Source organism: Scardinius erythrophthalmus (genome assembly GCF_964197995.2).
Source record: "Scardinius erythrophthalmus genome assembly, chromosome: 6".
Lineage (NCBI taxonomy): Eukaryota > Metazoa > Chordata > Actinopteri > Cypriniformes > Leuciscidae > Scardinius > Scardinius erythrophthalmus.
In genome coordinates this window covers 49,332,673-49,351,358 of record NC_138226.1, presented here as the reverse complement: position 1 = coordinate 49,351,358, position 18,686 = coordinate 49,332,673, and the positions used below count along the sequence as shown (strand labels likewise).

General features: G+C 44.3%; 1 protein-coding gene across 1 annotated transcript in view; it reads right to left on the bottom strand.

Moving 5' to 3' along the window:
- Nucleotides 1–2,876: 2,876 nt before the first annotated feature.
- LOC308692400 (E3 SUMO-protein ligase RanBP2-like) overlaps nt 2,877–18,686 on the bottom strand; it is a 61,954-nt gene continuing 46,144 nt past the window's right edge. The window contains exons 20-22 of the mRNA XM_081368369.1: nt 10,018–10,110; nt 8,614–8,777; nt 2,877–5,114 (exon numbers count right to left, since the gene is read on the bottom strand). Coding sequence (XP_081224495.1) covers nt 5,013–5,114; nt 8,614–8,777; nt 10,018–10,110 — 359 coding nt within the window. The 3' untranslated portion in view covers nt 2,877–5,012. The remainder of the gene's footprint in view (nt 5,115–8,613; nt 8,778–10,017; nt 10,111–18,686) is intronic.

The window sequence follows — 18,686 nt, the reverse complement described above, 5'->3', positions numbered from 1 at the left end:
TACTTCATACAGAATCTCTCCAGTTCCTTCATTCCTTCATACAGAATATCTCCAGATCCTTCATTCCTTCATACAGAATCTCTCCAGATCCTTCATTCCTTCGTACAGAATCTATCCATATATTTTGTTCCTTTATACAGAATCTCTCCAGATCCTCCATTTCTTCATACAGAATCTCTCCAGATCCTTCATTCCTTCACAAAGAATCTCTCCAGATCCTTCATTCCATCATACAGAATCTCTCCAGATCCTTCATTCCATCATACAGAATCTCTCCAGTTCCTTCATTCCTTCATACAGAATCTCTCCAGATCCTTCATTCCTTCATACAGAATGTCTTCAGTTCTTTCATTCCTTCATACAGAATATCTCCAGTTCTTTCATTCCTTCATACAGAATCTCTCCAGATCCTTCATTCCTTCATACAGAATCTCTCCAGATCCTCCATTTCTTCGTACAGAATCTCTCCAGATCCTTCATTCCTTCATACAGAATCTATCCATATATTTTGTTCCTTCATACAGAATATCTCCAGATCCTCCATTTCTTCATACAGAATCTCTCCAGTTCCTTCATTCCTTCACAAAGAATCTCTCCAGATCCTTCATTCCATCATACAGAATCTCTCCAGATCCTTCATTCCATCATACAGAATCTCTCCAGTTCCTTCATTCCTTCATACATAATCTCTTCAGTTCTTTCATTCCTTCATACAGAATCTCTCCAGTTCCTTCATTCCTTCATACATAATCTCTCCAGTTCTTTCATTTCTTCATACAAAATCTCTCCAGATCCTTCATTCCTTCATACAGAATCTCTCCAGTTCCTTCATTCCTTCATACAGAATCTCTCCAGATCCTTCATACAGAATATCTCCAGATCCTTCATTCCTTCATACAGAATCTCTCCAGTTCCTTCATTCCTTCATACAGAATCTCTCCAGATCCTTCAGATTGCCAGCTCCTTCTTTTCAGTTCAGCCCACTCAAACTCAGAGGCCATCAGGTTTAGATTTGTCATCTGTTTGCTAGAATCCATAATACCAGAACAAGAAGTCCAGGACCTCCATCAGAAAAAAAAAGCCCACAACATTAAAGATCCAGCAGTGTATTGAACCGTTTTACCATAGGGAATTTTTATGTTCCCTATTGTGTCTGACAACTGAATATGCTGGAGTTTGTTTTTGGATTTTTTTTCTTTAAACTCTCCCAAACAACATGTGATGTCAGAGCAGTTTGATTTTAGTTTTGAGGCTTTCTGACCCCAAGAAAAAACAATCCATCCAGACATGTTTAAAATATAAACACTTTTAATTGGCTTATCATATGGAAGATGGATTCATGATGTCCTCGCTTATTTAAATTCACAATTGTGAACAATAACTGATTTAGTGTACTTTGAAATTCAGTATGCTTTTGCAAGGACCACCCATTGGCCCAACGACGGAATCCAACGTCCAACGTCCATGAGTATATGTCTTTTCAGCGCTCCAGTGAAGTTCACTTAATTTATTGGAATTTAGTTTTAATATTAGTTTAGCTTTACGCTTAATCTGACTCTAATTTCAAATGATAATCAAATTTAGATTGTGTTTCTGATTAGAAAATAATCATAAATATTGATTATGAATTAATTTAGATCTTTGATAATTCTGAGTATCCCATACTTTCAATTATTCATTCATTAAAGGGGGGGTGAAATGCAAATTTTCACTCAATCTCCTGTTAATCTTGAGTACCTATAGAGTAGTATTGCATCCTTCATATCTCCAAAAAGTCTTTAGTTTTATTATATTTATAAAAGAAAGATAGGCTGTATCGAGTCTTTCCGAAAAAAAACGAGCGGCTGGGGGCGGGCCGTGTGGGCGGAGCTAAAGCTGTGCTTACCCGCCGAGCTAACAACACACAGAGACATTTGAAGCAGTTTTACTCACCGCCCGGTTCCAACGCACGGCCGCGAACCTTTATCGTTGTGTGACTGCTCGATCCTTAAGCATTAGACGATCTGCAAATCCGTCGATCTGGGCTTTGTTTATAAAACAATCATCGTCGAAATGCAGGGAACAAACAGTCTTACACAACTCCCTTGATGCTTCGAAAAAACAAACTCCATCCACTGGTCCCTTAACGCTGGGTTCTTTGGGAATCTGTGCAGGGTTGTCTTGCCCTGGCAACCAAAAACACACTTCTTTGGTGACATTGACTTTCCTAAAGCCGAGCAGAGCGCTTTGATGAGGTACTGCTTTCGCTCTCTTGCTCTGGTCTACGGATGCGCGCGCCCGCGCTGTTCTGGGAGAAGTGCCCTTAGGACCCATTTTAAGGAAATTACACCCCAGCTGACGTCACGCAGACCCATACTCGAAAAAAACTTTCCGAAACTTGTGACAAACCGGAAGGACAATTTTTGGCACAGAAATACTCCTTCAAACGTACAATTTAATTTTTTAAACTTTGTCCATGTTTAGCATGGGAATCCAACTCTTTAACAGTGTAAAAAACTCAGTATGCATGAAATAGCATTTCACCCCCCCTTTAAGGGACCCGATGCCGCACAGAATCACACGCCCCCGGGTTTACGTGGATCTCACGGACACAGCCTCGCCAGTCTGATCTTGGTCAGAGGGTGCAGGGTTTGCTAATACCTCTTAAGTCGGATGCCTTCTGCTCACTCATACAAAAAAAAGTGTAGTTTATTTAGCCACTTCCGTACAACTTGCCAAGTCAGTGATAGACAGAAATCAAAAGGTCTTCAGATGATGTGCCTACTGCTCCGTTCATCTGCGCTTTTAGTTTGACCTATCCTGGACACAGAGCTGCGGGAGCACCAGCCTCCTCATAGTCTACTAAAATAATGATTTCAGAAAACTTCAGAATAAATCAAGATGTAACATTTATTTGTCAGGTAAAAATGTATCATGCCAATTAAACAAGTAAATTATTAAAAGCCAATTCAGAAATAATACATACATGACATTGTTTACTCAAAGATGACTCTAAAAGTAAGTAATGCATTCCTGACAGAGACACAGAGTGGCGTGTGAGTGCTCTCCAACCGGAAAACACTGAAACATCACTGTATGGGGGATGATCCTGGTAAAGGGTCCCAAAGATTGCTCTGTCACCTACCCTTAAATACCCAGACCAGAACAAAAGGGTTATACAAATATTGTTTAGAGTTGTTTGGGTCAATCCGTGTACCCCCCAGGGGGTAACACCTGGTTTCGGGAGATATCTTGAAGAGACATCACCCAGGGAGGAGAAACAGGATTCTCCTAAGCTCTCAATCTTTCTTATTAAACCAATGACTGCAATGAAATTAAGACCATTTTACCAATCGCACTGAGACACTTAAAATGATACCAAACATGAAAAGGAAAAAAACAACATATTCACAAGATACACCGTGGGCCCTATCTTGCACCCAGCGCAATTGACTTTGTACACCGACGCATGTTTCATTCCTATTTTGCACCCGCGCAAAGCGCGCTTTTCCCTCCACAGAAGCACGTCGCTAAACTAGGGAATGAACTTGCGCTCTCTGGGCGGTTCAGCGCAAAAAAGGAGGCGTGTTTTGGCGCAAACGTTCCCTGGTGCTATTTTACTGTTCCATAAAACAATTGCGCCACTGGCCAGAAAAAACCTAGTCTAAAGTCAGTGGCGCGTTGCGCGTTGTTCATTATGCTATTTTAAGGGCGCATGCTTGACCATAATGTATAGAGTGCACAAACGCTCATACACTGTGATTCTCTAATCTACACAGAAGCAGCAGTTTTCATTTTTGCAAATCATATTATTACAAACGATAGATAGATAGATAGATAGATAGATCTATCCCCAATGTCACTTCTCTCTCTTTTACGGCCGTGACGAGAGCGTTGGTCTCCTCGGCTGTGAACCGCTCTTGACGCGCGCCTGGCAAATCCGCCGTTATAATAGCAATACGCCAAGGAAAAAGTGCGTCTGCTCTTAAAGGGAATGTGAGATGATGCTCTGATTGGTTTATTTCACGTTACGCCCAAACCACACCTATGAATAATGAAGCTACTTCAGACCAACCCCTTTTAGATTTGCGCCCGGCGCAAGAGTCATTTATCCCGCCGGGAAAATAGCAACAGCGCCAAGACCCGCCCACAAAGTTACTTGCGCTTTGCGCTTTGACACTTGCGTTTCAGATCGTTAAAATAGGGCCCCATATGTGTTATATAGACATTCTTAATGAACTTTCAGTGACTTGAGGAGGGAGAGGGGGGGGGGGCGGGGGGGAGATGAGTTGAAGTCAAACAAGTGGACAAGGAGATAAGTTTGGGCAGGGCAAGGTCCTGTGCTCTGTCTTTGCTATCTGCTGTCCTGGGTGCATTTTATGGCTTTATTGCAGGGTGCGTTTTGTTTTAGCAGGAAAATCAGTTCTTACACTTTGATATTTAATCAATACTTTTTTGGTCAGTTTCATGTAGGTCTTACCTATGAAGTACAGAGAGAAAAAAAGAGTGGATTTACTGAACAAATAATGACTCCTGACCTCTGCTGGTTATACAGCGGTATATTAAATACTGGTTACCAGTTTTCTTGAAACAGTGAAACTCTTCTGGATAAAGTGAAGCCAAGCTTCTCTATTTCTCCTGTAGTTGTATTCAATGTTTTATCATCAATAATGACACTGTATAACTAGTGAAACGCAAGCTGGCAGATGTTTATTTATGTTCAAAGCCAACCTTGAGAAAGTCCCTGTAAACTCAATCCACATCGAGGTAACTCTGGGGTAAACTCAATCCACATCCAGGTAACTCTGGGGTAAACCCAATCCACATCGAGGTAACTCTGGGGTGAACAAGTGTTCATAATAAAAGTAACTTCTTTTTTTTCAAAGCATACATTTGATTGTCAACTAATGCAGTCTAATACAAACAGGACAAAAATAAAACCACTGCATGTACAAGATCTCTCACACATTTACAAAAAAGTTCAGGGAACATGATGTCTAACATGAACAGAAGTTTGCTAAACGTAGAAAAGTTTACAACTGGTTGAGCTCGCGGTCCCAGCGGTTTTGTTCTTGGAGTTTGGTTCTTTCTTTGAACAGGATCTCCTCATCCTCCTCGCCAGACTTCACCTCCACCTGCAGGGGTCACATCAACACGTCAAGTCAGCTACCTGTATAAATACCCATCTAAGAGGGAGGCTAGTGCCCCCTAAAGGCAAGGAGAAGCATAACCTCAAAGTGTAACTGTTACAAGCTCAAACACAGGCTCTGACAAAAACAAAGTTTTATAAAAGTTAAACCTTTAACCCTCTGGAGTCTGAGCGGTTTTCTGGGCCCTGGAGGTGTTCTGACATGCTCTGACTTTTGTGCTTTTTTCAGTCATTTATAAAATTGTTAATGGCAAAGGTGTAAATTCACTCTATATAGCACAAACAGGGCTACCAAAATATGTGATCACCATGCATGTATATTTTTGAACTTTTAAGAGAATAATGTTTATGCGTGGTTATTGAAAAAAATAAAAATGAAAGTTGCTGAAATAAGACCACAAAACTCATAATAAATATGTGTCAATAAGACTTTTGACTAATGGATGTTGTCGCTTCGAGTTCTGGCTTCAAAATTATGTGAAAATAGTCTTGCTTTATCGTTCACATAAAACAATACATTGATTTAAATTGATGTAAAACAGGTTTTGCTTGGAAAGCCAATATGCGAGGGGGGCGTGAACGAGGAGTGGTTTACACCTGAGAATACAATGCCCCACCCACTCTGCATAATGAGCCATTCATTCAGGTGTGACACTGACTGAGCCACAATGCAAGGACAAAAGATATATTTAGAAGAAGACTTATATTGACCATTTAAGATTTTGCTTACATCTATCTTGTAAATATGTTTTGCTATTTTATTAAAAAAGGTTACAATAATAAATAATAACAATAATTACAATTTCAACAATATTTCAAGTGTACTCTTTCTTTGTAAAAAAAAAAAAAGATTATAGGCCTACATTTTATCTATGTATTCATTATTAGTTTGAATATAGCCAACATTGGAACAGCTAACATCTTAGTTGATGACTTTATTTTTGACAAAATTTGTATTTTATATAGAAATTGCTAAACAAAAGCTTATTTGACGTGGCAGTATATTCTACAGTAACAACTGTACCCAAATCTAGTCAACAAAATGTTGTCTTTGCTGTGGTAAACAGCGCGCATCTCTGCCGTTCATTCATTCATAAACAGAAACCCGATTCACGTGAGAAGGAAAAAAACTTACTAGTATTCCTCAGCTCGCTCCTCGATATCATACCTGCCAACCTTGAAATTATTTTTTGCGTACCGACGGGGGGGGGGGGGGGGGGCGGCGGCTTACTACTACGACGACGACGACGACGGGGGGGTTGTGGACGACGACTACTCACATGCATTATATTGCATTTCATAAAATGTGTGCAATGCAATATAATGCAGTATAAAATATAAAATATAAAACCCCTATAAAACTGTAAAAAGAAAATTTACAATTAAGATAGGCTACTTAATTTATTATTCCAATATCCAAATATGATACTAAATACCACAGGGAAAAGGGCTTCTATTTGTGACGTGCTGTCTTTGCCTTTGAACATTGCGCATTTTAAACAGGACACGCATTAGCTGAATAAATGTTACCCAATACAAACATATTTATAGAAAACAGTTGACAATGATTAGACAGGAGTCCAATAATAGCATAACGAATCACTTATTCTAAAAAGAATATCAAGTATACCGGTAACGTTAGACGAATCCGACATAAGGGCTGTTAACAGTAAAACGTTCGTCATTTAACGAATTTTAAAAACAAGGATGGATAATACAAAATGCTTTCTGGCATTTTGACAAAAAAAAAAAAAAAAACAAGAAAGAACAAAATTTAAACTTAGCCAGTCAAATTTAATTTTACAATTATCTTCTCTTCTTTGTGCGCGCGTCCGTGTTTGTGAGAGAGAGCTCGCGCAGCACTGATACAACGCGGTAGTAGCCTACTTTTTAATCTGTAACGAACGCGCTAGTTTTCATACAAAATAAATATGTAACATAATTAGGTAGGCTACTTTAGTTATTATTAACACAATAACGTAACACATGAAGGCTACGTTTCTTAGCACTGAGAATTAATTAATAAACGCCTGTTTCTCCAGACTCGCGCTTATCCGTAATCTACAAATCACATCACTTTCATAATCACTAAGCCATAGCGATTTCAAGTTTATTAAGATTTATCGTTCAGCATTTCTTGAGCATTTTATTATTTGCATGGCTGAATGATGTCTTCCTCTTTTCTGAGTGACCATGAAGAACGGAGTATTTTGAGATAATGCGATCCGTGTGATCATCGAACCCATAGGATTACGTTAACTCAGTACAATATTTCAACTTTCCATATCGAGCCCAGCCCAGGCCGTTTACCTTCAGGAGTCAGATGTACAGTGACTACTGTACTGTCCTCGCTTATGAAATCAGCCAGACTGCGGGCCGCGGGAGTGGAAGGCGGATCGAGCGGGATTCTTTATTGGTGTCGATTTTCAGTCTCTTTTTAATGATAGGCCTTACGCATCTGTCAATCATCCCCGCTTGCTATTTGGGGAATGAATCCAGCGCTATGATTGGTCGAACTCTTCTTCTTTTGCTGTTGCTTGATTTGAGGACTGCGCATGCAGAGGCGTCACCAGGTTTTTGCGTAGTTTAGACTAACAAATCGTACCAGCGTACTTTGAAGTCAAAATGCGTATCCGCTACGCAAAATGCGTACAGGTTGGCAGGTCTGCGATATACCCGCACTTCTGAGGTACATTTTCCATTATTATTATTCCTCACAGCGCTGCGAGACGGTGTAAACAATAATGATCTGAATAAACTTGTGTTTTCTCGAGCTGATATGGGGGCGTTCACAGGTTGTGATTGGATTGCCTCAGACATTTGCGTTTGAATAGCGCGCGCTCTCCGTGGGCGGAGTCACATTACATTTGAATCAGAAATACAGACCAGCAGAAATACAGTGGTTACTGAATACAAAACTACAAAACTTTCTGAATACATCATATAACTGTGAAAGCCTGGGCCAGTAGAAGGCGCAACAGCATCATGTTTTTACTGTGAAACTTGCAGCGCTCACATTTAATTAAAGCAAAGACGGAAGAAACATGAAAACAAACACGATTGTGACAATACATGGTTCATCTGTATTTTAAAGTACATTTATAATGGAATGCTAATTGAAATAGCCTTTAGAATACAATAAAAATAATATCATTCTGTCTCAATCTAAGATATGAAGCCACGTTACACCACAAATGTAAGTCATTTCAAACACTCGACTGACGTTATGAAGTGAAGTGAGTAAAACATGTCATTAAATGTTCTCATTTGTTGGACCACAGGTTTGTAAATGCTGCGTGTAAAGATGCAGGTTATAAGTGACTCAAACTCCCAGCGCTTGCTGAGATGGAGCAGATTCACTGCAAACTGATGGATCCGCTCTGATCTCAGCGCTTCAGCAAACACACTGCGCATATACAACTCTGTGGTTTCAGGTTTACTTCCGGCTAATCGTGCGGCCCTGGATTCACCTCACACACACTCACCTCTGGCAAGGACACGATCGGCTCAAAGTGGATCTCCTCATTACGGGGAGATTCGTCATCACTGCCCTCCTCTTCTCCTTCATTGTGTGCTTCCCCTCCTTCATTTCGCACTGGTGCACTACCGAAGACCGTGGCACCCGCGTTTGACCACGCAAAATTAGCATCTACAGAAATAAACATGTGCGTGTGAAAACACTGAAAACATTACACTGCCAAAAGCTATACTGACAGCAGCAGTGTGTACAAACACATATGAGTGGCTTATAAAAACACAAAATGCTTTTAGTGTCCAGCACAATTAGATACTAGGGCTAGGATGACAATCAGAAAATACTGCCTTTGGAGAAATCCACTATTATTAAATACAAAAAGGATTCGATACCAGTATCGTATTGGGCCCAATACTGCGCTCGTGTACTCGCACTCATTACAATGCTTTGATACATAAAACCAATACCTCGCAGAGTGTGTAGAGTATTTGTGTCAAACTGACAACAGAGTAAACAGACAGCATAATGGAGACAAGGATGTCTAAAAAGTAAATGTATCTATTTAGTAGAATATTAAACAAATTAAAATATGCCTACACTGGGCAGATACATTGGGTTGAGATGTTCCAATGAAAAACGAAGCCCCCATTTTTGACTAAAGGTGGCGCTACTGAGCCCCTCACCACGCCCGTTTCTGAAACTTTGCACATGTCTACTGGCTAATAAGTGTGATGTGTCTGTCGAGTTTCATGCAATTTCAAGTATGTTAAGAGTCTCAAAAGCATCAAAAAAGAATATTAAAGTTTGAAGCGTTGCCATGGCAACAGTATTAAAGATATCAAAAATCCTTTCACAGGTCTACATCTGCCGTGTGTTTACATTATACACATAAAGTTTGAAGCAAATCGGGTAAAAATAAGAGGGTGGTTTCAAAGCATTTTGAAAGTGACACACTTCCTGCTGCCAGTTGGTGGCGCTATAACTTTGACTCACAATAGTCACATCCATGTGATCGGCCTCTGACCATGAACACACTGCTGAAGTTTCATCAAGATCAGTTAATGTATGCAGAAGTTATAACACACTTCCTGTTTCCATTATTCGCCATAAATTTGTTTCCTCGCCTCGGCCAAACCGTTTGAGATATCAAAAATCCGTCCGCAATTTAGCATCCTCAATGTCTTGACTTCATGCTGACTGAGTTTGGTGGCGATCGGGTGAATCCCTAGGAGAAGTGATTCAAATACCAGACCATGCGTTTCCAAACAACCCTTAATAGCCAACTTCCTGTTGGGCTGGCATAAAAAGTAAAAGTACGAAAGTTGTTTGGCCCGATGAGATCTATATGTGTACCTTTCAGGGCTTGGGCCCTAATGAATCAGTCAGACAGATTTAAGATGTAAACTGAACTCACCTTTTTTACCAAAGGCAAATTCTCCTAAAATCTTTGCCAAGTCTGCAAATGTAAACGCACTCTCAGATGCAGATGTAAACCTAAAAGGAAGACCTGCTGGAGAAGAGCAAAGACGTCAGACGAGAGCGAACACAATCAATCAGAAGGCAAATGTTGCTCGAGTTTGAATGAACCTCCAGGTAGGCCTACATTAGGTTTATTTAACAACAGAAACTGAATTATCAAAATGTAAAACTGATTCTTAATAAAGTTACAAAAATTATTCAGCCTAGAGCAATGAGTGAATTTCTCTTTGTCTTTTGTTCATGACCGAAGTTATTGCAAGACGTTGCGATATGCATATTGCAATATTCCGATATATTGTGCAGCCCTAATTTCTGATGGAGAAGTTGGGCATGTCTGTGTGAACTGCTGCTCTCACACAGGAGCAGTGTCTGCAAACACACACACTCTCCATCAGAGTCTGCAAACACACACACTCTCCATCAGAGTCTGCAAACACACACACACTCTCCATCAGAGTCTGCAAACACACACACTCTCCATCAGAGTCTGCAAACACACACACACTCTCCATCAGAGTCTGCAAACACACACACACTCTCCATCAGAGTCTGCAAACACACACACACTCTCCATCAGAGTCTGCAAACACACACACTCTCCATCAGAGTCTGCACACACACACACACTCTCCATCAGAGTCTGCAAACACACACACACTCTCCATCAGAGTCTGCAAACACACACACACTCTCCATCAGAGTCTGCAAACACACACACTCTCCATCAGAGTCTGCAAACACACACACACTCTCCATCAGAGTCTGCAAACACACACACACTCTCCATCAGAGTCTGCAAACACACACACACTCTCCATCAGAGTCTGCACACACACACTCTCCATCAGAGTCTGCAAACACACACACTCTCCATCAGAGTCTGCAAACACACACTCTCCATCAGTCTGCACACACACACACACTCTCCATCAGAGTCTGCACACACACACTCTCCATCAGAGTCTGCAAACACACACACACTCTCCATCAGAGTCTGCAAACACACACACACTCTCCATCAGAGTCTGCACACACACACTCTCCATCAGAGTCTGCAAACACACACACTCTCCATCAGAGTCTGCAAACACACACTCTCCATCAGTCTGCACAAACACACACACTCTCCATCAGAGTCTGCACACACACACTCTCCATCAGAGTCTGCAAACACACACACACTCTCCATCAGAGTCTGCAAACACACACACACTCTCCATCAGAGTCTGCACACACACACTCTCCATCAGAGTCTGCACACACACACTCTCCATCAGAGTCTGCACACACACACTCTCCATCAGAGTCTGCAAACACACACACACTCCATCAGAGTCTGCAAACACACACACACTCTCCATCAGAGTCTGCAAACACACACACACTCTCCATCAGAGTCTGCAAACACACACACACTCTCCATCAGAGTCTGCAAACACACACACTCTCCATCAGAGTCTGCAAACACACACACACTCTCCATCAGAGTCTGCAAACACACACACACTCTCCATCAGAGTCTGCAAACACACACACACTCTCCATCAGAGTCTGCAAACACACACACACTCCATCAGAGTCTGCAAACACACACACACTCTCCATCAGAGTCTGCAAACACACACACACTCTCCATCAGAGTCTGCAAACACACACACACTCTCCATCAGAGTCTGCACACACACACTCTCCATCAGAGTCTGCAAACACACACACTCTCCATCAGAGTCTGCAAACACACACTCTCCATCAGTCTGCACACACACACACACTCTCCATCAGAGTCTGCACACACACACTCTCCATCAGAGTCTGCAAACACACACACTCTCCATCAGAGTCTGCACACACACACACTCTCCATCAGAGTCTGCACACACACACTCTCCATCAGAGTCTGCACACACACACTCTCCATCAGAGTCTGCACACACACACTCTCCATCAGAGTCTGCAAACACACACTCTCCATCAGTCTGCACACACACACACTCTCCATCAGAGTCTGCAGACACACACTCTCCATCAGAGTCTGCAAACACACACACACTCTCCATCAGAGTCTGCAAACACACACACACTCTCCATCAGAGTCTGCACACACACACACTCTCCATCAGAGTCTGCACACACACACTCTCCATCAGAGTCTGCAAACACACACACACTCTCCATCAGAGTCTGCAAACACACACACACTCTCCATCAGAGTCTGCAAACACACACACACTCTCCATCAGAGTCTGCAAAAACACACACACTCTCCATCAGAGTCTGCAGACACACACTCTCCATCAGAGTCTGCAAACACACACACACTCTCCATCAGAGTCTGCAAACACACACACACTCTCCATCAGAGTCTGCACACACACACACTCTCCATCAGAGTCTGCACACACACACTCTCCATCAGAGTCTGCAAACACACACACACTCTCCATCAGAGTCTGCAAACACACACACACTCTCCATCAGAGTCTGCAAACACACACACTCTCCATCAGAGTCTGCAAACACACACACTCCATCAGAGTCTGCACACACACACTCTCCATCAGAGTCTGCAAACACACACTCTCCATCAGAGTCTGCAAACACACACTCTCCATCAGAGTCTGCAAACACACTCTCTGCAAACACACACTCTCCATCAGAGTCTGCACACACACACACTCCATCAGAGTCTGCAAACACACTCTCTGCACACACACACACTCTCCATCAGTCTGCAAACACACACACACTCCATCAGAGTCTGCACACACACACTCTCCATCAGAGTCTGCAAACACACACTCTCCATCAGAGTCTGCAAACACACACTCTCCATCAGAGTCTGCAAACACACACACTCTCCATCAGAGTCTGCAAACACACACACACTCACCATCAGAGTCTGCAAACACACACACACTCTCCATCAGAGTCTGCACACACACACACTCTCCATCAGAGTCTGCACACACACTCTCCATCAGAGTCTGCAAACACACACACTCTCCATCAGAGTCTGCAAACACACACACTCTCCATCAGAGTCTGCAAACACACACACTCTCCATCAGAGTCTGCACACACACACACTCTCCATCAGAGTCTGCAAACACACACACTCTCCATCAGAGTCTGCAAACACACACACTCTCCATCAGAGTCTGCACACACACACTCTCCATCAGAGTCTGCAAACACACACACTCTCCATCAGAGTCTGCAGACACACACACTCTCCATCAGAGTCTGCAAACACACACACTCTCCATCAGAGTCTGCAAACACACACTCTCCATCAGAGTCTGCAAACACACACACACTCTCCATCAGAGTCTGCACACACACACACTCTCCATCAGAGTCTGCACACACACACACTCTCCATCAGAGTCTGCACACACACACTCTCCATCAGAGTCTGCAAACACACACACTCTCCATCAGAGTCTGCAAACACACACTCTCCATCAGAGTCTGCAAACACACACTCTCCATCAGAGTCTGCAAACACACACTCTCCATCAGAGTCTGCACACACACACTCTCCATCAGAGTCTGCAAACACACACTCTCCATCAGAGTCTGCAAACACACACACTCTCCATCAGAGTCTGCAAACACACACTCTCCATCAGAGTCTGCAAACACACACACTCTCCATCAGAGTCTGCACACACACACTCTCCATCAGAGTCTACAAACACACACACACTCTCCATCAGAGTCTGCAAACACACACACACTCTCCATCAGAGTCTGCACACACACTCTCTGCAAACACACACTCTCCATCAGAGTCTGCACACACACACACTCCATCAGAGTCTGCAAACACACTCTCTGCAAACACACACTCTCCATCAGAGTCTGCACACACACACACTCCATCAGAGTCTGCAAACACACTCTCTGCAAACACACACTCTCCATCAGTCTGCACACACACACACTCCATCAGAGTCTGCAAACACACTCTCTGCAAACACACACTCTCCATCAGAGTCTGCACACACACACACTCCATCAGAGTCTGCAAACACACTCTCTGCAAACACACACTCTCCATCAGTCTGCACACACACACACACTCTCCATCAGAGTCTGCACACACACACTCTCCATCAGAGTCTGCAAACACACACACACTCTCCATCAGAGTCTGCACACACACACACTCCATCAGAGTCTGCAAACACACTCTCTGCAAACACACACTCTCCATCAGAGTCTGCACACACACACACTCCATCAGAGTCTGCAAACACACTCTCTGCAAACACACACTCTCCATCAGTCTGCACACACACACACACTCTCCATCAGAGTCTGCACACACACACTCTCCATCAGAGTCTGCAAACACACACACACTCCATCAGAGTCTGCACACACACTCTCTCCATCAGAGTCTGCACACACACACTCTCCATCAGAGTCTGCAAACACACACACTCTCCATCAGAGTCTGCAAACACACACTCTCCATCAGAGTCTGCACACACACACTCTCCATCAGAGTCTGCAAACACACACACTCTCCATCAGAGTCTACAAACACACACACACTCTCCATCAGAGTCTGCAAACACACACACTCTCCATCAGAGTCTGCAAACACACACTCTCCATCAGAGTCTGCAGACACACACTCTCCATCAGAGTCTGCACACACACTCTCCATCAGAGTCTGCACACACACACACTCTCCATCAGAGTCTGCACACACACACTCACCATCAGAGTCTGCACACACACACTCTCCATCAGAGTCTGCACACACACACTCACCATCAGAGTCTGCAAACACACACTCTCTCCATCAGAGTCTGCACACACACACACTCTCCATCAGAGTCTGCACACACACACTCACCATCAGAGTCTGCACACACACACTCTCCATCAGAGTCTGCACACACACACTCACCATCAGAGTCTGCAAACACACACTCTCTCCATCAGAGTCTGCACACACACACACTCACCATCAGAGTCTGCACACACACACACTCTCTCCATCAGAGTCTGCACACACACACACTCTCCATCAGAGTCTGCAAACACACACTCTCCATCAGAGTCTGCAAACACACACACACTCCATCAGAGTCTGCACACACACACACTCTCCATCAGAGTCTACAAACACACACACACTCTCCATCAGAGTCTGCAAACACACACACTCTCCATCAGAGTCTGCAAACACACACTCTCCATCAGAGTCTGCAAACACACACTCTCCATCAGAGTCTGCAAACACACACTCTCCATCAGAGTCTGCAGACACACACTCTCCATCAGAGTCTGCACACACACACTCTCCATCAGAGTCTGCACACACACACACTCTCCATCAGAGTCTGCACACACACACTCACCATCAGAGTCTGCAAACACACACTCTCCATCAGAGTCTGCAGACACACACTCTCCATCAGAGTCTGCAGACACACACTCTCCATCAGAGTCTGCACACACACACTCTCCATCAGAGTCTGCACACACACACACTCTCCATCAGAGTCTGCACACACACACTCACCATCAGAGTCTGCAAACACACACTCTCTCCATCAGAGTCTGCACACACACACACTCTCCATCAGAGTCTGCACACACACACTCACCATCAGAGTCTGCACACACACACTCTCCATCAGAGTCTGCACACACACACTCACCATCAGAGTCTGCAAACACACACTCTCTCCATCAGAGTCTGCACACACACACACTCTCCATCAGAGTCTGCACACACACACTCACCATCAGAGTCTGCACACACACACACTCTCTCCATCAGAGTCTGCACACACACACACTCTCCATCAGAGTCTGCAAACACACACTCTCCATCAGAGTCTGCAAACACACACACACTCCATCAGAGTCTGCACACACACACACTCTCCATCAGAGTCTGCACACACACACACTCTCTCCATCAGAGTCTGCACACACACACACTCTCCATCAGAGTCTGCACACACACACACTCTCTCCATCAGAGTCTGCACACACACACACTCTCCATCAGAGTCTGCACACACACACTCTCCATCAGAGTCTACAAACACACACACTCTCCATCAGAGTCTGCAAACACACACACTCTCCATCAGAGTCTACAAACACACACACACTCTCCATCAGAGTCTGCAAACACACACACACTCTCCATCAGAGTCTGCAAACACACACACTCCATCAGAGTCTGCACACACACACACTCCATCAGAGTCTGCAAACACACTCTCTGCAAACACACACTCTCCATCAGAGTCTGCACACACACACACTCCATCAGAGTCTGCAAACACACTCTCTGCACACACACACACTCTCCATCAGTCTGCACACACACACACACACTCTCCATCAGAGTCTGCAAACACACACACTCTCCATCAGAGTCTGCAAACACACACACTCTCCATCAGAGTCTGCAAACACACACACTCTCCATCAGAGTCTGCACACACACTCTCCATCAGAGTCTGCAAACACACACTCTCCATCAGAGTCTGCAAACACACACTCTCCATCAGAGTCTGCACACACACACTCTCCATCAGAGTCTGCAAACACACACACTCTCCATCAGAGTCTGCACACACACACACTCTCCATCAGTCTGCAAACACACACACTCTCCATCAGAGTCTGCAAACACACACTCTCCATCAGAGTCTGCAAACACACACACTCTCCATCAGAGTCTGCACACACACACTCTCCATCAGAGTCTGCAAACACACACACTCTCCATCAGAGTCTGCAAACACACACACTCTCCATCAGAGTCTGCACACACACACACTCTCCATCAGAGTCTGCAAACACACACACTCTCCATCAGAGTCTGCACACACACACACTCTCCATCAGAGTCTGCAAACACACACACTCTCCATCAGAGTCTGCAAACACACACACTCTCCATCAGAGTCTGCAAACACACACACACTCTCCATCAGAGTCTGCAAACACACACACTCTCCATCAGAGTCTGCAAACACACACACTCTCCATCAGAGTCTGCACACACACACACTCTCCATCAGAGTCTGCAAACACACACACTCTCCATCAGAGTCTGCAAACACACACACTCTCCATCAGAGTCTGCAAACACACACACTCTCCATCAGAGTCTGCACACACACTCTCTCCATCAGAGTCTGCAAACACACACACTCTCCATCAGAGTCTGCACACACACACTCTCCATCAGAGTCTGCACACACACACACTCTCCATCAGAGTCTGCAAACACACACACTCTCCATCAGAGTCTGCACACACACACTCTCCATCAGAGTCTGCACACACACACTCTCCATCAGAGTCTGCACACACACACTCTCCATCAGAGTCTGCACACACACACTCTCCATCAGAGTCTGCACACACACACTCTCCATCAGAGTCTGCACACACACACTCTCCATCAGAGTCTGCAAACACACACACTCTCCATCAGAGTCTGCACACACACACTCTCCATCAGAGTCTGCAGACACACACACTCTCCATCAGAGTCTGCAAACACACACACTCTCCATCAGAGTCTGCACACACACACTCTCCATCAGAGTCTGCAAACACACACACTCTCCATCAGAGTCTGCACACACACACTCTCCATCAGAGTCTGCAAACACACACTCTCCATCAGAGTCTGCACACACACACACTCTCCATCAGAGTCTGCAAACACACACACTCTCCATCAGAGTCTGCAAACACACACACTCTCCATCAGAGTCTGCAAACACACACACTCTCCATCAGAGTCTGCACACACACACTCTCCATCAGAGTCTGCAAACACACACACTCTCCATCAGAGTCTGCAAACACACACACTCTCCATCAGAGTCTGCACACACACACACTCTCCATCAGAGTCTGCAAACACACACACTCTCCATCAGAGTCTGCACACACACACTCTCCATCAGAGTCTGCAAACACACACACTCTCCATCAGAGTCTGCACACACACACTCTCCATCAGAGTCTGCAAACACACACACTCTCCATCAGAGTCTGCAAACACACACACTCTCCATCAGAGTCTGCACACACACACACTCTCCATCAGAGTCTGCAAACACACACACTCTCCATCAGAGTCTGCAAACACACACACTCTCCATCAGAGTCTGCAAACACACACACTCTCCATCAGAGTCTGCAAACACACACACTCTCCATCAGTCTGCACACACACACACACTCTCCATCAGAGTCTGCAAACACACACACACTCTCCATCAGAGTCTGCAAACACACACTCTCCATCAGAGTCTGCAAACACACACACTCTCCATCAGAGTCTGCACACACACACACTCTCCATCAGAGTCTGCAAACACACACACTCTCCATCAGAGTCTGCACACACACACACTCTCCATCAGAGTCTGCACACACACACACTCTCCATCAGAGTCTGCAAACACACACACTCTCCATCAGAGTCTGCACACACACACTCTCCATCAGAGTCTGCAAACACACACACTCTCCATCAGAGTCTGCACACACACACTCTCCATCAGAGTCTACAAACACACACACTCTCCATCAGAGTCTGCA